The sequence below is a fragment of the Molothrus aeneus genome, chromosome 28 (genome assembly GCF_037042795.1).
Source record: "Molothrus aeneus isolate 106 chromosome 28, BPBGC_Maene_1.0, whole genome shotgun sequence".
NCBI classification, from domain to species: domain Eukaryota; kingdom Metazoa; phylum Chordata; class Aves; order Passeriformes; family Icteridae; genus Molothrus; species Molothrus aeneus.
The window spans coordinates 3,906,278-3,928,012 of NC_089673.1; the positions used below are offsets into that span (position 1 = coordinate 3,906,278).

General features: G+C 41.9%; 1 protein-coding gene across 3 annotated transcripts; it reads left to right on the forward strand.

Annotated features, from left to right (window-relative positions):
• Positions 1-233: 233 nt before the first annotated feature.
• NBR1 (NBR1 autophagy cargo receptor) lies at positions 234-21,217 on the forward strand. 3 transcript variants are annotated; one of them, XM_066566873.1, is made up of 21 exons: positions 235-386; positions 3,502-3,564; positions 5,312-5,330; positions 5,721-5,743; positions 6,592-6,789; positions 7,278-7,352; positions 8,140-8,366; positions 10,004-10,168; positions 10,601-10,807; positions 11,453-11,612; positions 12,184-12,471; positions 12,896-13,048; positions 13,482-13,557; positions 13,847-13,957; positions 14,745-14,936; positions 15,058-15,192; positions 15,827-16,187; positions 16,570-16,667; positions 17,205-17,274; positions 18,436-18,541; positions 18,920-21,217. In XM_066566873.1, exons 1-21 carry the CDS (start codon positions 285-287, stop codon positions 19,091-19,093), a joined length of 3,003 nt encoding a protein of 1,000 aa, XP_066422970.1. In that variant the 5' UTR covers positions 235-284; the 3' UTR covers positions 19,094-21,217. The 3 variants fall into 3 exon arrangements, with proteins under 3 accessions (XP_066422973.1, XP_066422970.1, XP_066422971.1); XM_066566874.1 differs by having other exon boundaries at positions 18,923-21,217; XM_066566876.1 differs by lacking the exon at positions 13,847-13,957 and having other exon boundaries at positions 234-386.
• Positions 21,218-21,735: the final 518 nt, after the last annotated feature.

Here is a 21,735-nt window from a genome sequence, read left to right on the forward strand (position 1 = left end):
TGCCGCCTCCACGTGATTCCGGCTTGCGCAGGCGCCGCCGCGGCGCAGTTGCCGGACGTGCGTGGCCGCGGTGCGCGCGCGCGCGCCCGGTTGTGTTTATTGTTGTTGTTCCGCGACCCCTCTGACTCCGCCTCACAACCAATCACGGCGGAGGAATGAATGAGTGACAGGCGGCTCCGCCAATATCCGTGCGCAGCGGGTGCGGGGCGGGCCGCCCTCGGGCCGCCATGTTGTGCCTATCGGGAGGGCTGGCGCCTCCAGCCCCGGCCCCGCGGGAGCGCGCCATGGAGCCGCGGGTCACCCTGCGCGTCACCTGCCGCGGCGACACCCGCTCCTTCCTCGTGTCCGACCCGGCGCACACGACGTGGGCCGATGTGGAGGCCATGGTGAGCTCGGGCTGGCCGCGGGAGGCGGGGCGGGGGCGCCGCAGCCGCCGGGAGCCGGCCCGGCGAGGCGCTGACCGGGCCGGCGAGGCTTTGAGGGCCCAGCGACTCTGACCGCGCTTTCCGAAGCAGTGTCCTCCATTTCACAGGCTGTTAGAAGTGCTGGTTCATAGGACTGCAGTCTCGATTTTTATTTTTGCCTAAATAGCGTAGTTCGCTCCTGCTGTGTGCTTAGATTGGCATGCACGGCCTGGTTTGGAAAAAGATTCTCAAGGGCTCTTTTTTTTTCTGTGTGAGCAGCTGGTATTAGCTGTGCTCTTTGCCCTTTTCCACAGGATAGGTTTGGCTCTATCCTTCTGTAAAGCGCATTCTATTATTTCCTATCCTTATTGAAGTATTTATAGTGAAGCAACACCCGTCTGTGCTTTTCTAAAGATTTGTCTGTGCTCTCTGGGATCCTGAGTCACGAATAGATTTAAGTTTGGTCCCTTGGTTCCCGGAGCTTTGTGTGAGGTGGTTCGGGTAGAACAGGCTCTGACTGGGCCGTACCTGCGTGGGCAGGTCTGTGTATCCTGCTCTTGGTACAGCTCCGAGTTTGTTTGGGTGCTTGTTTTCAAGGCAATTCAGTGACAATTCCTGTATTGGCTTAGTGTGAAATTGTTGTGAGGACTCCCTTGGCTATGATGAAACTAACATTATTATTATTATCGTTATTAATGAATTCTGTAGCAGCTGTGGCGTAGTTAAGACTGAGACAACGCACTCCATTTTCACAAGGCTTCAAACGGTTTTTATTATAGCCTGCATGCTTTTTATACATTCTTATAAAGCTCATAAGTTTACACTTTACTCATTGGTTACCAGAGACAAACAAAGTGCTCATTGGAATAGACAGTTCAGGTTTCTCTTATTTATCCTTCTTTCTTTCTTGGTTTCTGTGTCAATGACCTTGGTAGGAAATTCTTTCAGGGGTAAACATGGATCCTCTTCTCAAACTCCTCACTGGCTCACAGAAGTTGCTGTAAAACCTCTTCCACACAACTCTTCTGTTTTTTTTTTAGCTTGCTTTCAAAGATCCATCTGAAGAGATCTTGTTGCTGTGTTATTTTCTCTTTTTCATCTCCTTTTCTGACCAATATATTCCAGTACACACGCAGGACTGGTTTTATTTTATGAATTGCTCAAGTTCAAAGTTTGAGCTGCATCCCCTTCCTTTGCTGTATTTCAGTCCTCTGAAAGAGGCACTGGCTCTAATCTTAAAATACTTAGAGCAAGTAGAGCTGCAGGAATGTCTGAGCTGGTCAGAGCCCTGCTTGCATCAAAGCTGGAAGCAGATTACAGTGTAAGCACTGTGCTGCCCTTAATCTCAGGTATTCTGAGAGCCAGGGTGTGTTTGTTCAAGGTGTGGTGTTCTATTACAGTGTTTCCCTGAGGTCCAGCCAGGGGTTGTCTCTGTTGTGGGAATTATTGTTCCAAGGGAGTTAAACTTGTGTCCTTGTTATATTTTGGTCTTTTATTCAATGTGGTTGGTGTTTATAAGGGATAAACTTATGAATTTACAAACTTGTGAGCTCTTGTTCTGCCCTGAGTTCAGAGAACAATCTGTGGTTCCAGACCATGGAAGTACAGAGCACAGCTTCTTCCTGACAAAGCAAGTTGGGTCTGTCACTGCACTCCCAGAATTTGGGATGTGCTGCTGGAACAGCCTGCCTGGAGCATGTTCAGAATGTGTCCGTGTGTCCCTGTCCTTCAGTGTCTGTGTGTCCGTGTGTCCCTGTGCTCCGGTGGGGCTGTGTCTGTGTGTCCCCGTGCTCCAGTGGGGCAGTGTCCCCGTGTCCGTGTGTCCCTGTGCTCCAGTGAGGCTGTGTCTGTGTGTCCCCGTGCTCCAGTGGGGCAGTGTCCCCGTGTCCGTGTGTCCCCGTGTCCGTGTGTCCCCGTGTCCGTGTGTCCCCGTGTCCGTGTGTCCCCGTGTCCCCGTGCTCCAGTGGGGCAGTGTCCCCGTGCTCCAGTGTCCCCGTGTCCGTGTGTCCCCGTGCTCCAGTGGGGCTGTGTCCGTGTGTCCCCGTGTCCGTGTGTCCCTGTGCTCCAGTGGGGCTGTGTCTGTGTGTCCCCGTGCTCCAGTGGGGCAGTGTCCCCGTGTCCGTGTGTCCCTGTGCTCCAGGGGGGCTGTGTCCGTGTGTCCCCGTGTCCGTGTGTCCCTGTGCTCCAGTGGGGCAGTGTCCCCGTGTCCGTGTGTCCCCGTCACTCCCCAGGCAGCCCCTCTTGCCTGAGGCTGTTGTTGTTCTCTTAGCTCTGGCCAGGCAGGACGTGTGTCAGTTGTTTCTGAGAGTTTCTGTTGGGAAAACTCCGGTTTTTGTAGGAACCTGGTCCAAACATGAACTGTTGTTCCTATTCCCATATCTTTGCCTGAGAGCCCCTTAATTTAAAAATTGTGATAATTCAGAAGAAGGGAGTTTACATTTTCCATTTCAAGGGAGGCTCCTGCTTTCCTTAGCAGACACCTGTCTGTCCAAACCAAGACAGAAAAATGTGATTTTTGTAGGAACCAGGTACAAAAACATACAGGAGCCTCAAAGACTCAGCATATGGAAACAGCTGCTTTCATTTTATGGTTCATTTGGTGCTGCTCATCCTGCCTTCCTAATGTAAAATGCAAAATATCTGCTCAGCTTTATTCTGTGAGTTTTCATAGGCTGAGAAAAGGCTGATCACCTTGGTGAGCTGTCTCCCAGGTGCTTTCTAAAAAGAGTTTTAGGGATTGTTTGTCTTTTATCTTCATGTTTTGCAGTGTTTACCATGACTGAGTTTGTTAACCCTGAGCTTGTCCTCTTAGAATGGGGAGGTTTTGATTATTTATTTTGGAGTAAACATTAACCTGGCAAGGTGCAAGAGGAAAAAGATGTGTTTACTAACTTTCCCTACTGAAAAGAATAAAGCTTGGAGGGAAGGCACTGGGAAGAGTTCAGCTCCAGAGGAATGGATTTGGTAAAACAGTGTTTGCTTCCACTGAGAAACTGAAGGGAGGGACAGAAGGGTTTTAATGTTATTCCTAATTAATAATCATGATTAACTGAGGTCCTGCCTCACTATGGTTTTGTGTTCGTTCTTTTTCTTACAGGTTAAAGTTTCATTTGACCTGGACAACATTCAGATCAAGTACATTGATGAGGACAATGATGAGGTAAAATCCCTGCCACCCCACACTCCCAATAAATCAGCTGAAGAATGGCTGCTGCAGGAATGACTTTGTGCCTCCTGATGGTTGGCACTGGGTCCTTCAGCAGAGTCTTTTATGCAGATCAGGCTGGGGGAATGTTTGCCCCTTTCATAAGAAAATAGCTGATAGTCCTGTGGTTTTACTCTTAATGCAGCATTCATATTTTAAACTGCTTTTTTTTAGAAGCTCCTGCCTTTCTTTTTCCCACCCTGTTGAAACACCCAGTGGTTCTGTGTGCTCTGAGGGAGGAATGTTTCCATTGAGGAACTTATTTATTTTTAAACTTTTTTATTTTTCTATTTTTTATGAGGTAGTTGTGGTGGTGTTCACAGGGGTCCCAGGACAAGGGAAGAGATGAGAATCTTGACTCCATGTTTCAGAAGGCTGATTAATTATCTTATGATATATATTATATTAAAAGAAAATTATATATTAGAAGTATACTAAAGAATAGAAGAAAGGATTTCATCAGAAGGCTTGAAAGGAAAGGAATGATAATAAAATCTTGTGACTGCTCACAGCCTTGACACATGTGGCTGTCATTGGTCACCAAGTAAAAACAATTTCACATGCTGGGTAAACAATTCTCCAAATCACAAACATGGAGAAGCTGAAGCTTCCCAGAAGAAAAGACCCTAATGAAAGGATTTTTTCAGAAAAGATGTCTGTGCCAGGTAGTTGTAACTATTTTTGTTTGCAGCTGTGGTAAAGCCCTGTCTCCACACTCCTTCCTCTGGAAAATGCAGGTCCCCTGTCATTAGCACAGGTTGGCTGCAGTGATCTGGTGTACTCAAATCCTCTGCTTGCTTTATGCAATTGCTGTAATCTCCAAGCAGATTACTGACTCAGAAAACAAATTGGTTACTTCTAGTTGTCCTTGTTGAGTAACTTCCTGCTTGGCACAGTCTCACCCTCTCATATTGTTTTTGTTTATCTAGAGATTCAGAGGGGAATGTAACTCTCACACAGAATGACCTTTTGCAAACACAGAGTTCCACTGCTTGGATTATGGCTCTCCTAAATGAGATATAGGTTCTTGTTCTTACTATTTTTCCCTAATGGGAAATGTCAAGAAGCTTCCAACAACCTTTCAGAGAATGATTCTCCCCTTATTTTCCAGCCTGTATAATATGTAAATATAAATATTTATTTACACAGATAATATTTATATTTATATTTATATTTACACAATAATATTTATAAATATTATTTCACAGATAAATCTATGAAAGCTTTTTTCTGAAATACTGAGCAAACATTGTTCAGAATCCTGTGATGCTGTGGGGGTTAAATAGCTTCCTGTCAGTGACTTCTATGTGCACCATTGATAATTAATTTTCTGTAGAAGAATGGGCTTATGAAACACTTAATTGATCTTTTGAAGCCCTTAACTGGGCATTTAGAGCAAGTGGGGCCGAGCTCTGGAGCTGTGCAGTGAGCCCAGGGGCACAGGCAGTGCCTTTTGAGGAGAGCAGCTTGTTCTGGCCATCAGCAGTGCCAGAGCTGCCCCCTGTGCCAAGCCAGTAACAAACATGGGCTGCTCCAGAGCACCACAGCTTTGGGAATGATTAAACATGGCCATAACAAGCAGCTAAAGGGCTGCTGCTCTAGCAGCTGGCAGTGAAAGCATGGTTATTCTGAAGGGTGTTCATTTTAAGAGAACTGCAAAGATGTGTCTGTGCCCCTTGCTCACTGTTGCTTCTCTTTGCAGGTCTCTGTGAACAGCAAAGGTGAGCTGCTGCTTTACTGAGGTGAAATCAAGATTAGAGACCCCAACTGTTGCTTGTGTTTTTTGAAGATGCACCATCAAGAATGATTGCTTTAGGATTTTTGTGGTTTATATATGATTTGGCATCGGATTCTTCCCAAAGGAAAGAATTCTTGATCCACAGGAACAAACTGGAAGTGACTAAATTACTGGCTCTTAGCTGTGAAAATGTGTGCTTGTTGCTGTATATACAAATCCTTGCACTAATTTAATTAGGCTTTTAATTTAAGAGAATTTACAGAAGGTAGGGGAGGCCCCCAATGTCATGTAAAGGTTTCTAAATACTGTGTGATAAACTTACATCTGTTGTGTGAGATAGGGGCCATTCACTCTTCTTTCTATTTTTCTTTAGAGGAGTATGAAGAAGCTCTGAAGGTAAATGTGCTCTTTGACTTTTTTCAATGTATTCATCCTTCTGTAATTAAAACTGGTGTAGCTGAGAAAAAAAAGTGGCATTACCTGGCCCAGGAAATCAGAATAGTTCTTCAAAGCTGTTTTCTAGCTTTGGACAGTAGCTTGAATGTCTTAATCCTTTTTTTTTTCTATCCTGGTTGGTCTTTGTTTTTCTAAGTTAGTTGAATAGGAGTTGGATTCAGGACCCTGAGCAGCAGTGGTTGGTGAAGGGATTGGCTTTGGCAAAGCCTTCAACAGTAACCCCATATTTGGAAATACTGGGCTTTAGTGAAACCCTTCAGAAATCTTGCCACAGAGACTCTGCTGCAGAGTAGATCATTAAAACTCGTCAGAGTCAATGCTTAGTTACTTTATAAGCACTTGGACAAAATAAGAATTGCATTTGTTTGCATTCCTGTTTTACATTATTAAGTCTTTCACAACTTTTTACTCATGGTTTGAATTTCAAATCTGATAATTTCAAAATAAATTTCTGGACAGAATCTCTTGATTACTGCCTCCTAGGAACACTTTATTGTAGGCTGAGGAATTCCAGCAGAATATTTGCATGATTATCCTTTGGCTTTTTATAAACTTTTTAATAAGTATATTAATAACCTTTCAGAAGTAGAATATCAGCTGACTCTACCTTGGCATCTCTCTCAGTTTTTCTTTTTGTCTGTTAGTCTTTCCCCACCCTTTTGCCAAACTCTCCAATGTAGTGTAATACTGTAGATTACACTACAATGTAGTGTAATATTGTGTTTTTACAGATTCTGTATGCTGATTGTAAGTGGAAAACATGGTGTATGTGTGTTGTGTTTATTTAGATTGCAGTAAAACAGGGAAATCAGCTTCAGATGAATGTCTATGAAAAGAACTCTTCTCATGCTTTGCAACTACATGAAAAAAATGTGACAGAAAAGCTGGTGCTTCTTAAAGATGAGAAGAAACCACTTTTGCATCATTCCATGCTAGCTCAGGGGTTAGAGGAAGAATTGAAAAATGACAAGGAGCTGACCATGCAGGTAAGAAGCTGAGCTGCATTAAACCAAAGAATTAATAAATGTAAATCACTTTGTAGACTGATTGTCCTCTTTAGCCACATATAAAAACTGAGTCCAGAAGTTGGTTTCTCTGTTTCAGTTCCCTGCACCTACTGAAGCTCACCAAATAGTTTGAATGTTTTCAAGAGGATAATTTGATGCTATCTTTAGAAATGCCAGTGCTTTCATGTTGACCATTCTCAAGTATTCTGATAAACAGAGCAGTTCATCTCCTGAAGCCCTCATTGCCATCTGGGAACTTCTGCCTGACTTGATTTCTTTGCTGTGTAATTACACTCAAATGCTAATGAGGCAGAAATGTTTCAGGAAAATGTCAGTGGCTACTTAAATATTTTTCTATAAAGACACTTAAAAGCTATTTCAGCAGTTACCTTGCTGTGTTGAGTTTGTTTTGGTTTTAACTTTGCATACTTTTTTTTGGTTTTGTTTTGGTTTATTTTGTTCCCCAGCAAAAGCTAAATCAGACCAGAGCAGAAAGCACAAATGAAAATCCTCCAGAATGGTTTACTAGCTACTTGGAAACAGTAAGTGTATTGTCTTGCAAGTTTTTATTTACTTCAGTTTTATTGTTGTTGGAAGAGATCTTTTTGATGCCTGACATCTGAACACTCTTGCCATCAGCACTTGTGACCAGGATCTTAATGAGAACTGGATGTTTAACTATGTCTACAAGGGATACCTTAAAAAACCCCAAACCCATAAACTTGATCCATGCCACTTGTGCAAAGTGGAATGTTTAGTTTGGGCATTTGATTTCATTTGAGAGTAGTTTTAAGTAGCTCCCATAACAAACAGAATCCTTGTGGCACATGGGAATTCCAGACTCATTGTGGGGAGAGCATGGGGAGTGTTGCTGTTGTAGGCTCTTGATTGCCCAGTTTTGGAGATGAGTTTCCTTCCCTTCATGCAAGCTTATGGAAGAAAAACAATATTGTAAGCACAAATATGTGATTTTTAATTTGCCTTGGTATTTACTAAAATAAAAGTCCTCTCTCAGGAATGTGGTATTTGTTTATATATTTTATATATTATCATATTATAGATGTTATATATAATATATATGATAATATAATATTGTGTGATATATATAATATGGTAACATTATAATAATATAAAATTATAATAATGTTATCATATATGTTGTATGTATTATATATTATCATAATTTTATGAAGAGTGTGCTGGGGGTAGGGGAAATGATTTTGAAGTAGTCTGTGGCTACTGACAGATTGGGAGACTTGGGACAATGTAACTCAGCATTTCAAACTTCAGAGGTGGCTCTCATTCACCACTGCTTTCATTTCTTTCCAGTTCAGGGAACAAGTAGTTAAGGAGACTGTTGAGAGGCTGGAGCAGAAGCTGTATGAGAAGCTTGTTCCTTGCAGCCAGCCTGCAGATTTTTGTGAGAGCTCATTTCCAGCAGCACCTGCACCTTCAGAGAGCCCCGTGGGGAGCAGCAGCAGCAGCAGCCCCTGGGACTGGCTCATGTCCTGCTGCAGCTGCCAGGCTCGCATCGTCGGGGTCCGCTACCAGTGCAGGTACAGGGGCTGGGGCTGAGAGAGAGAGAGAGAAACTCTCTGGGGGTGGATACTGCTGGCTTCCCAGCCTGCAGCCTGCTGGACATTTCAGTGCTGGGAGTGTGGGGAACCTGCCAGGCACAGCCTGTGAGTGAAACTGTCTTGGGGTTAAATACTTCTAGATTCCCAGCCTGCAGCCTGCTGGACATTTCAGTGCTGGGAGGATGGGAACGTGCCAGGCACAGCCTGTGAGTGAGAGAGAAACTGTCTTGGGGTAGATACTTCCAGGTTCCCAATCCACAGCCTGCTGGACATTTCAGTGAGCTGGGAGTGTGGGGAATGTGCCAGGCACAGCCTGTGAGTGAGAGAGAAACTGTCTTGGGGTAGATACTTCCAGGTTCCCAATCCACAGCCTGCTGGACATTTCAGTGAGCTGGGAGTGTGGGGAACCTGCCAGGCACAGCCTGTGAGTGAAACTGTCTTGGGGTTAAATACTTCTAGATTCCCAGCCTGCAGCCTGCTGGACATTTCAGTGCTTCAGGATGGGAACGTGCCAGGCACAGCCTGTGAGTGAGAGAGAAACTCTCTGGAGTTGGATACTGCTGGGTTCCCAATCCACAGCCTGCTGGACATTTCAGTGAGCTGGAGGTATGGGGAACCTGCCAGGCACAGCCTGTGAGTGAGAGAGAAACTGTCTTGGGGTTAGATACTTCTAGGTTCCCAATCTGCAGCCTGCTGGACATTTCAGAATATCCACTATGTGGACTGCTGATGTTCCCTCCTGTGCTCACTAGATTTTATCTACATAAAAGCAAGATTAATGGTATTTTGAGAAAAGGTGATTGTTAAAGTGAGAGAACTTTATAACGCTGTGTTCTCAATGAACACAGTTCAGAGAACTTCAGAGCTGTCTTCTCAATGGCTCTTTGCCTTATCTGCAGTAATAAGATGCAATAATTGTAACAGAAAAGGTTTTGTTTGTTTAACTAAACAAAAAAGCAAAACTTAGAACCACTAGTCTGTAACAGTTTTTTGTTTGGTTCTGAGTCAGTGAGACTAAGGCAGGTCATACTTTTTCTTAATGAGTGCACTCTTGTCTGTCTAATAATATGAAATAGATTTTGGTAAATGTCTGAAGGAAGGTGTTAAAAGTGAGAGTTTTATTTGAATGAGGCAACTGCTGTGAAGATCAGCATTTTGGGACTAGGCAGAAGCAGTGGATGAAATGCCAACAGGAGTTTTTCTTTGGATTTTTTTTCCCTTGCTGGCAGGAGGTGACAGTCTGGTTTTTATCAGCCCTGTTCCTGGAGGAGCAATCTGCTTTGCATCCCTGAATGCTTGCTGACTTACCCACTGTATTTTCATAAGTATGGTGCTGTTTCTGGCACTGGGTTTTGATAAAATGTTCTGCCCATCATAGCAAAAATTTTAATCACTTGTGCTAAAGGAAGCATCACATTTTTTCAGTGTGTGTTCAGAGAAGTGGGAACTGTGGTGCAGTTTTGCCAAGAAGAGAGGTAATCGTGCAGGTGTCATGGCTCCAAATATTGATCTAAAAGTGAGACATCCAGCTGCTGTCGCTTGGAAACTGCTTACAGTGAAAGTCTCTCTGCAGAAATTCCTTGCCTCTTGATAACTTTGTGTTTTCTGCTTTGCAGCCTTTGTCCAGCCTACAATATCTGTGAGGAGTGTGAGGCAGGAACGTATGCACACGATCCAAACCACGTCTTGTTAAAGCTGCGCAGACCCATCCCCTGTGGGGCTGACAGTTACAGCCTGGCAGAGCTGTCCCCACGCCTGCCTGCCACTCTGGAGCAAGTCAGGTAAATGCTGGCCCCTGGCAGTGCCTGGCAAGGTTGTTTGGATTGCAAGGAAACACCTGTGGTGGAGTTGGGGTTCAGCTTTTATTGTAGAGATAACAAAAAATGGAAATGGTACTCAGATTTTCTTAAAGGGCATAAGTCATAAATCTTACAGTGTTTTTAACAACAAAGTAGAAAAGACAGACTTTTGGGGTTGTAAACTTTGGGAGCTTGCTTTTTCTTTGAGCATTCTGTGCCTGCCTTTTTTTGTTCTTTCAGAGATCATTCAAAAGAGTTCCTCAAGCATTCTGAGGATGTTCTTCTAAAATCACTTGGTATCCAGTCTACAAGCATGGGATATTTCCTGAAGGGTTCCCTTGAGACTAAGACAGTGGTGGATAAAGATAAATTGTGATCAGTTTAGTGTAATAAGGTGTGTTAATTGCTTTGCAGGCTCCAGAAACAGATGGACAAAAGATTTCTGAAGGCAGAGAAGCAAAGATTGCGAGCAGAGAAGAAACAGCGAAAAGCAGAGGTCCGAGAGCTCAAAAAGCAGCTAAAATTGCACAGGAAAATTCATCTGTGGAACTCTATCCATGTGTTGGAAACAAATGGCTCACCTGCTCTGAAATCTGAGAGTGTCCAGCCTAATACCTTCCTGTAAGGCTTGTTGTTAACTGAGCATCTGGCAGTTGTGCTGTCTGAGCTTTTGTTATGAGACTGAGTTAAAGTAACTGGAGGAAGGTTATGGAGTTGCTCATTTGAAGGGTGATTTGTCATTTGACTGGGTGAGAATTTAGTCCAAATGCCATTTGTAAGGTAGAGTGTTTTTAATTGAGAGGAGAGTAGGAGAAAGGAAAAAAAAAGTGGCTGATGGTTATTACCAGAAATGTAGTGATTTATGTAGATTTAGGAGGAAGGGGAGTGCCTGGGGTTATACATACACATGCATGCTCATACATTAAATTAATATTTACTGCCAGTTTAGAAACAGTCTGTATCTTCCTGCTCTATTAAGTTTGTCTGCAAAAAGTCAAGTACATTCTGTATATTTATGTTCACTGCTATTTCTTTTTTTTTAATGTGCTCTTAAGCTGAGGTTCATTAGACAGCAGCCTTTGCAGGCAGCTGCTCTGCATTTCCCACTCCCTTTGAGTTTATGACTGTGCAGTGTAAAGCTTGTACAGTTTGTTTCTTTCATTCATCCCTTCCATTTAGGGCATTTAAAAGGCAAATTAACATCAATCAGCAGCTGAACTTCAGTTTTGGTGGATTTTTTTTTCTGTTTCCTCTCTCCAATCCCAGGAATCCTAATCAACCCTTCCAAGCAATTGTCCCAACACTTAGTGCAGTATTTGTGGATGAGAATTTGCCTGATGGGACTCACTTGAAACCAGGAACAAAGTTTATCAAACACTGGCGAATGAAAAATACTGGCAATGTGGAGTGGAGCTCAGACACCAAGGTATCTTGCCTTTGCTCTTCCTTCTACACACTAAAATCATTCTGGGAGATAACATTTGCAGGTGCATTCTCTGTTAGGACCTGTTGAAGATTTCCTTTGGCCTGTTGAATTCAGCTGGGAATTTTGGGGCAATAAGCTGTGTAGGTACTCTTTACAAAAGTGTAGGCTTTGGGAAGGAAGGGATTGAGCTCCATCACTGAATATTAATGTTTCCCATCAATAGTGTATCCCCCATGTTACGGTGGTGCAGTTTGACCCATTTACAGCTGTCTGGTGTCTTTTCTGACCTCCAAACCCCTTTGTTCTGTGACTGGCTGCATTTGTGTTGAAAGATGGGGGTATCTTTGCGTTGATATCTTTGCGCGTTGATATCTTTGCGCGTTGATATCTTTGCGCGTTGATATCTTTGCGTTGATAGTGATTAATGTGGGGATGTGTACTAGCAGCCTGCCTGCTCCATGCCTGGCACCCACAAGGCCTTTCAGCAGAGGAGCTATGCAGAGGAACTGCCCACACTTTGCAGAGAGGCTTGAGAAGTTAACTTCTGGCTTTTTCTGTTGTATTATTTCAGTTGAAACTTATGTGGGGTAACCTGACCTTGGCATCTGCTGAGAAAAAAGATGTGATAGTGCCATCCCTCCCATCTGGACAAGTGGGAACTGTTTCAGTTGAGTTTGTAGCTCCCAACATAGAAGGAACTTACACTTCTCACTGGAGACTGTCACACAGAGGGGAGCAGTTTGGCCCAAGGATCTGGTGCAGTATTGTTGTGGATCCCTCTCCAGCTGCTGACTGTGTAGAAGGTGATTGGAAGGGTTCTGACTCCTGTCACAAGAGTAAAGCTTCCAGAAGCAAACAGGCAAGTCACTCACCTGGTATTTGGGGCAGCTCAGAATTGCCTAGGAGAAGGAGCACTGTGTATTATTTGGCATAGTATTCCTAACTGACTATTCAAGGGGATTCTTTTAGGTTTTTTGCTTTTTTAATAGGAAAGAAATACAACATATATTGCATTTCTAAGTTGTAAAGTAGTTGTTCTTTTTGACAGGCAAGACATCAGCTATCAGTCTGTGGCAGCTATGTGTCTGCTTCTTTGATTGAACTGAAACACTGCAGCATTTCTCTTTGTTAGGTCTTGGCCTTTTGGCTCTGTAATGAGTTGATTTAAATTTCTTTCAAATTACTTGTGTGTTTACACAAAACTCAGACTTTAGATTTCATGTGATGTTTTATTTACTGTGGCTAAGGGGCTCCTGTTTTGTTTTTTTGTTTTGTTTTTGCAGGATGCTTCCTTAGAGACAGAGACAGGTGCTCAACTGATAGGTGAAATTGCAGAGCAGGCTGAAATATCTCTGCCAACTGTTCCTTTAAAGATCAAAAATCTGCCAAGTGAGAGAGAATTTTATATCCCATCTGTTGATCTCCTCACTGCACAGGTAAAGTGCTGACATTCAGGTGGATATAAAGCAAACCACCTTGGGTTTGATGTCTAGGGAGGTAGACATCTGCAAGAATAAAACTTCTGAGCTCTAAAAATGGCCTCTCTATTTCCAGAACGAGTATATTGCATTTTATATAGCAGAGCTGTTTTCTCAAACTGGTATTAGGCACTGTCATTATGTGGAAGGTATGTGTAGGACAGATCAAGACCCTCAAAAGAGAATCAGCATTGAGTCTTTCTCTGGCCCTAATAAGGGAGTTCTGAGCATTTTACATAATGATGTAAATATATGTTGTGGGAAAACTGCCCCCGAGACTGTCTTGAGGAACAAAGTGCTATTTGTACCTCAGTGGCATCTGTGCTGCCAGGTACAGATATGATTCACTTTCAGACTTTGCTCATGGAAACTCTGTGTGTTTTTCCTGTAGGATTTGCTGTCCTTTGAGCTGTTGGACATTAATATTGTGCAGGAATTGGAGCGAGTGCCACACAATACTCCTGTTGGTAAGGCTCCTGTGCTCTGGCTATCCTTTGTGTGTAGCTTGGCTTCTTCTCACCTTCATATCCCCAAGAACATAACATTCCAGATGTTGAGGAATGCTGCCATTTTCTTTGCACAGCCAGTGGCAGAGTTAAGCAAAGCTAGTTGTTTATTCCACCAGATTATCTTTCAAAATAACTAAATTTCTTCAGTCTTTAAAAGTCCCTTAAAAAGAATCACTTTTAAAAATGTTACCTCATGGAGGCTCCTTCTCCTTTAGTGCCAATTTTCTTTGCTCCCTGTGTTTTCCAGACATGACTCCATGCATGTCCCCATTGCCACGTGACAGCCCTTTGCTGGAGAAACCTGGCTTAGGTCAGATAGAGGAGGAGAACGAGGGGAGTGGATTTAAACTAGTGCCTGGTAAGCAGCAGTCCTGAGGAGCTTGGGGGTGAAGGGAGGATATTGTCACTTCTCTGGAGTCAGCAAAGCTGATGTCTGAAAGGAATTCTAATTACTGTCTTCCTCTTCTTTGGAAAAAAATAAAATTACAAGTTGTTTGGAGTCTGACACTGCATTAGTGATTATAGAGGTTGGAGCATAATGTATACATAGATTGGAAATAGAAATCATAGAACTCATAGAATCACAAATGGGTTGGGTTGGAAGGGACCTTAAAGATTGTTCAGTTCCACCCCCCTGCCATGAGCTGGGACAGCTTCCCCTCTCCCAGGCTGGTCCAAGCCCTGTCCAGCCTGGCCTTGGACACTTTCAGGGATCCAGGGGCAGCCCCAGCTTCTCTGGGTAACCTGTGCCAGGGCCTCACCACCCTCAAAAGGAAGAATTTCTGCCTAATATCTAATGTAAATGTGCCCTCCTCCATGTTAAAGTCATTCCCTGCTGTCCTATTACTGCATGCCCTTGTGTATAAAATCCTTTCAAGTGCTTCTTTTGGTTTGTCTGACCACTAGAATTGTTGGGAGAATTAACAATCTACCCTTGATAGGCTAGGTTATACTCCAAACCCTCCAGGTGTGCTCCCCATACTTCTCAGTCACTTTTGTGTTCAACTTGAGCTGAATTCAAAAGTCCTTCAATTTTTAGAAATAACACACAGAATCAATATTAGCTGTGGCTAGTCTAAAAAATTCTTCTTACAGTTACATTTCTTTGCTGTGGTGGTAAAATCTGTTCTGTTTCCCTTTCCAAGGAATGGCAGAAGCCTGCCTTTCTGTGGACTCTTCTGTGCTGAAGGTGAAAGCTGAGCATGCATTGAACCAGGAGGAAGGGGAAGAAGATATGAGTGGGACTCAGTTTGTCTGTGAAACTGTAATTAGATCTCTGACCCTGGATGCTGCACCTGACCACAAGCCCCCACAAAAAAACCCCAAAATCCTCCAGAGTAAGTTCTGTCATTAGCTGCCTTCTCTGGTTTGACTTGTTTGCAGTCAGACATGAGACACAGATTGCTCATCTCAGCTGGTTGATACCATTTAATTGTTTTTCCTGATTGCTTTTGTTAGACTCTTTACACACACTGCAAGACACCTTCAGCTGCAATACAATAACTGAAGAATCTCCTGTGATAAATAGTAATTCCACTTCCAAAGAGGAAGCCAAGATTCATCAGTCAGAGCCAGTGACAGAAAATTCATGTGGTGAGTAAAATGGGCTTGAATAAGATAAGGCTGTAAAAAAGTCATGTGTAAGAAGACCTGACACTGTTCTAGGAAATGGATCTTCATTAGATGAGGAGAATTGGTAGATTGTCCCAGTTGTGAGAATCATTACGTCAGAAAATTGGTGTCAGTGCTTTAATAAGCAGCTAGTTTAATAAACTAGCTTTAATAAGCAGCTAGTTCAACAGCTGCTTTTTAAAGAGGTGAAATTGAGACCAAAAGGTTCCAGTTGGGTATTCAAATAAGTGCTCATACATTATGCATGACTGGTGCCTCCATATTTTGTACACATAGCTTGCAATGTTTCTGACCTGTTTCTAATGTGTGTAACTTAGGAGCTGAAAACCACAGTTGAAGTTCTCTATTTAGCTCTTTACTCCAGTTTTTACTGTAAGCATTAATACCAGCAGTACATTTGCAAAGGCTTAACATTAAGATCTGTTACTCTTTCACACTGCACCCTCCCCACAACAGGGAAAATTGCACCATGGATGGCAGCAGCTGAGGTTTACAGTTATTTCTAAATACTTTTTTCTTACAGCTGGCACAGTTCTGTCTCTGCTGTTGTCCATACAAATGGACAATGGTTAATACCTCACTTTTTTCCTCCTAGGGGACCTTCCACCGTCTGATGAGAGCACAAGCCCCCATAGTGCTGCTGGCAATGGTGATGAAGAGGAAGATGATAAAGATGATGTTCGGAGTCAGTGCTCCTCTGCTTCCTCAGAGGACTACATCATTATCCTCCCCGAGTGCTTCGACACCAGCCGGCCCTTGGGTGACTCCATGTATAGTTCAGCTCTTTCTCAGCCTGGTTTAGAAAAGACAGGAGAGCCTGAAACAGTAGCAGAGAAGCCAGAAGGGGGAAGGCAGCCACAGATGCAGGAGGTCAGTGAGACACCGACAACTTCCCAAACACTGGCTGCAGTACCCCTAACCCCAGCAACTGTGGACAGCCTACCCCAGGCACAAAGGTATGATCTGGGGACAGCAACAAAGTGGTGATGCTGGTATTGCTCTAGGCTCTGCAAGGTCTAGTACTTTCCAAGCAGGAAATGTAACAACATTTTTATCAAATGCTGAGGTAGATGTTCTTAGATCCTGCAACTTTATAGAGCCTGTTTGGGGGCCCTGTGTCTTGGGGGACCCTGTGTCTTGGGGGGCCCTGTGGTTTGGGGGCCCTGTGTCTTGGGGGCCCTGTGTATTTTTTTAACTCACTGATTTAAATGAGTGCAAGAGAGGGAGAGAAAGGGAGCATGTGAAGTTTTTTTCATTTTTCTGTTGATCATGACTTGTTTATGTGTGTATGTGTAGAATAAAAGTAGTGATAGTGATGTTTTTGACTTCTGTTCTCAGGAGCCTTTCATCTCTTCAGAATTCTACCTTCCAAGAACCAAACACAGCAGCTTCAGAGCATGTCTCTTCTGCTCCTCATGATCAGATACAAAGAGAAGGTATTGACATATTTAATGTAGGGTGCAGACTATTGCTATCACCTGTTCCTTATGCCTAGTATTGAATTTGATGTCTCCTTTCTCTTGAGGAGAGCAGAAATCTACCAAGTAAAGATTTTAATTTTTCTCTGGGTGTTGAACTTTTGCTATATGGGTGTTGCAAATAAAGAAATAATTGGTTTTGTGGATCAGTTAAGAGCATCTGTTATGGGAAATGGTCAGAGGATACTCAAAAGTACTTACAGGCATCTGGGAAATTACCTTGCTCTGGAATTGCTGAGCTGTGTATTCAAGCTGCTGTTCCAGTCACTGAGACAGCAGTTCCTCTTTGTTAAACACCACTGATGAATCAGTCACATGGTTCTGAAAATCTTCTGATGCTTTCACTGCAGTCAGAATCCTGGATTCGCTGCATGACTAAAATTAGAGTGTTACTGTTGTATTGAGAGACACTTTTTTCTGTTTATGTATGTGTTGCATTTCTCCAGCTTAATTGTCATTAACTGGAAATGTTGACATTTTGTCTTCCCCTTCCAGAACCCAGTGGTGAAGATAATCAAGAGCCAGGATCTTCTGCATTTCTCACTAAGTTCTCAGAATACCCAAGGTAATGAAGCTGAAGCTGTGACTTCACAAGCACTATTTTAGACTGAGAACACCTTAATTAGACACCCAGGAGAAAGCTCTGGCCTATAGATTTCATGTTGTCAGTAATTTGGAGGGAGGCCTCCCCTCTTAAAGCAAACATGCTGTGTTTTCATAAGATCTTGGTTTCTACTTGGGCCCAAATCAAAAGGATGCAGAACTGGCAAACCAAAGTTAATGAAGAGCTCAAGTTGAATGCTTCTAAAATTCTGTGGGGTTTTTTTTCTGGAAAATCTCAGGATTCTTAGCATGGGGATTTTACAAGCTAGCTATAAAGTAGTCCTGAAATACTGAGACTGGAGCAGTCAAAATGTTGAGTAAGAATATATATATATATATATATATGTGTGTATATATATATATATATATATATATATATATATATATATATATATTAGAATATAGAATATATTAGAGTGTGTATATATATATATCTAATATATTTAGATATTAGATATATATATCTAATCTATATATATAATATATATATAGATTCTATATAATATGTTCTATATTATATAGAATCTATAGATTCTATATCTAATATAGAATATATTAGAGTGTATATATATCTAATATATATATCTAATATATTATATATTAGATATATCTTGTATGTATTAGAATATATTATATCTATTATAGAATATATATGTAATAGACTATCAAGTAACTTAAGTATTCATAGAAAACAATATATCTAGTATATATTAGAATATATTATATATTAGAGTATAGAATATATATATATATACACATATATATATATGTAATAGACTATTAAGTAACTTAAGTATTCATAGGAAACAAATAGAAGTTACCCACCCTGAATGGATGTGTCAGTGCACAGCTTTCATGTAGCTCTGTTCTCTTCTGGATGAGAGCACTAAACTCTTTACCAAAGGTCACTTCACGGAAAGCAGACATCCACAATTGAATTAGAAGGTGTCAAGAAGAAGGAATGAGCTTCTTGAACAGCTCACTTCCAAACACTGCTGATTCCTTTGGATCACAGGCTGTTGTGTCCAGCTGTCCTTACATTTTACTGAAAAAAAACCCCTGCATTTTACTGAAGCAAACCCTTGGCTTTACTGACCCTAAAGCAGCACTGGTCTCTTCACAGGTACCCTCAGGGCAGCAGCATTGCAGGAGAGCTCATGAAAGGAGCTTTGTCAGTTGCTGCTTCTGCCTACAAAGCATTATTTGCTGGACCACCCATTATTGAACAGGTGAGTGTCTCTCTGTGCTGGGTGAGTTTCATAGAATGACAAATTTCCAGGTGTGTGGTTTTAAAAGTGTACCAATATTCTGTGTTGGAGTTAATGTAAGAGTAAAATGTTAAGTTTGATGGTGTCCCTTTAAGGTTTGCTGCTCTCAGCAGAATGGGAAATCCATGCCATATGGATAAAAACATTTCTCTTGTAGCCTTGTGTAAGAGTAGGAGCTCACCTTTGTAAGTGAGCAGTGAAGGGGATTAGAAATGGCTTAAATGGGGCCAGAAGAGCCTCTGTGCCTCAGTTTGATTCTAGCATAATGCAGGGCCCCCAGTTCAAATGGCAAAAAATAAATGAGCTTTTAAAATTTATCTTACTGTCTTTTGTTTTCAGCAGCCTGCAGCTCCAGAAGAGCAGACTGCCACTCTGCTGTCCAGTCTGTGTGAGATGGGCTTCTGTGACAGGCAGTTAAACTTGAGGCTGCTGAAGAAACACAACAATAACATGATTGAAGTGGTGACTGAATTGCTTCAGATCAGTAACAGAGACTGGTGCAGTAGGTGCTAAACCTGCCTGCTGGGGAGAGGAATAATCCTCATTGAGTAAACTCCAATTCAAGATTGCAAGATGAGCAGGCTGCTCCTCAGCTGCTCTCTGTTTGGAGGTTTGGCTTAAAACTTCAGCTTTTCTTTGAGCATTTGACTTCTTTTTCTTTCTACCCTCGTGGAAATGTCAAACAACTCTTGTGGCATCTCTTGAAATGGATACCAGGATTTCAGTTATTATTTAGACCTCATAGTTAAATGAGTGGTCTTTAAATCTCTAATTTCAGCTCAAATCCTTTTACCAGGGAATCATGTAGAACTCAACTTTGTACCCAGGTGAGAACTTCCCATTTTATTGTGTATATACTTGTTTTTTTAGGCAGCTGGAATTTCTTTGTTGGCTTAATTAGCTTTGGAATAGAAACCAGTGTAAAATGCTGCTATAAAATGTAGTCCTGCTTAATTTACAAGAGATGCCTGAAACTAGGAGTTTCTTTGTTTCTTCTGAGGACTTAGTAATTGGTTTTCCAATGTGTGATAGTAAAGTGACAAATTTCAATCTTACAAATTATTCTAAGAAAAAGAAGTTGCTCATAAAAGAAAGCCATCTTGAATTCACACTTTTGAGAAGTCATCTTGAATTCAGACTCATCTTGAATTCAGACTTTTGAGAAGTCTAAAAGTGGAACTGTTCGACTGATGAATACCAGTAAAGTTGTTGTTTGTTGTAGCAGAATGAAGCAGGAAAATTACCACCAGCAATTGAATCAGTACTGATAGTGCACACCAGATCTCTAACTGTAGAAGTATAACCTACATAAAATATTTTGTTAAAAATGGAGTGTAAGGCTAGGAAAGGCTTTTCTAGGAATCTTTACAGGCTCTTTGTAAAAATATAAAAAATTTGACCATTACCTTTTTTCACTACAGTGCAAACATTTTACTCTGTTAATACCACATTAAAAAATGCAAGAATGTGTAGGGACCCAGACCTGAACTGGAGTATAAATTTTTGTAATGTTTAGGAATGGAAAGAATGCTTGAAGCAGGGATCACATAACTTTACATGAGAGTTTGAAAAATGCATTAACTTAAGCACTTTCAAATGTACAGTCTCCTCTGATGGCTTTAGCTGGTCCTGTGTTTCCATAGCCACATTTGTAGAATTCATTTTTCTGGTAAGATTTTTAGATGCCCATCTTTAATTTGGAAATCTAAGAATTCCTTTCTAAATATGCTGAGAGATTGGATGCTGAAGAATGACAAATAAATGAGCACCAGACACTGCTGTGCAGTGGGTTATGCAGAGAACTCCTCAGAGCTCAGTCCCTCAGCAGCTGACAGTGTTGCCCACATTCTTACTTTCAAATAAACATTTTTTCCTTGCTGCAGTAAGAGACCATTGATTCTAAAATATTTTATATTGCTCCTGCTTCAAAGTAGTACTCTTGTTTTGTCACAGCATAGCTGGAGCAGTGTCAGTATTGTGCTGGCCAGGTTATCAGTAATTTTTTAAAAGACTTTAGTACCCATAGAGATAAAATACCATTAAAATAGTCCAAGAAAACAAATGTATCATACCACTTTCCTTTTAAACCTATTTTTATAGATTGTGGAAGATGTACTCTTTAAATGTTTATTTTGAAATACAGTAGAAGTATTTTGCAATGTTTCCCATCTCTCTGTACACCAGTACAACTGTGTGCTGTGGACCAGGTAAAGATCCTTCTGTGACTTTCCACCTTCACTTGGATGTGGTTTTTTTGAGTATCTTCTGACTAATGCCAGCTCTGGGACAAGGAGGAGGAAGGACAGGGGTGAAATGCAGAAGCTGCTGACACTTTGAAGCATAGTGTGGTTTTATTTGCTGGGGTCTGTCAGGCCCAGCAGGACCCACGTTCACCATGTGTACCTTTGTACTTGGAACGTTCATGTGTTCTGTAAACTACAAAACTGAAGCATTTGAGGAGGAACACCTAATTGAGGATTGAAGTGGCAAGTGTGAGATGCTGTTTCTCTTTAGGTTTCCTTTTCACTAGAGTTTAGATGCTGTATGCTCAGGCTTAAGGTAGATATATTTCTGTTGGCTTTGTATATTTTGTTACTGGATGCATGATATAATTTATAATATATTCTATAGAGCAGATGTGATCTCTGTATCTTATTTTGGGTGAACTGGGGGGTTGGGATGGTGTCACTATAGACCCCCACACAGCACAAAGCACCAGGACTCACTCAGAGGGCTGTTTACACTAATTTATTGAAGCAACATGTTGCTTTTATGGTTTTACAAGATGTTTACATTTACTTAACGGTGCAAGCACCAAGACTCAGATCAGAAGGCTGTACAAGGGGGCTTTTATTAAAGCACCATGGTGCCTTTATAGTTTTACAGGATCTTTACATTTGCTAAACAAACACATACACTGCCCATTGATCATAAAAAAGAAACAAAACTCTCAATAGGTGAAAAGGAGCCACGTCATTCTGTGAGCCAACTAAAGTCCATATCTTGTAGCTTCCTCTCTCTCTTTCTTCACATTGTCGTGGTGACAGCCCTGGTACCTTCCTTGAGAGAGATACGGGGCTTTCCTTATCTGCAGGAAGCCTTCGCTGGCTCACAGGAACAGCACAAAAATCTCTTTCCTACACACACACACTGCC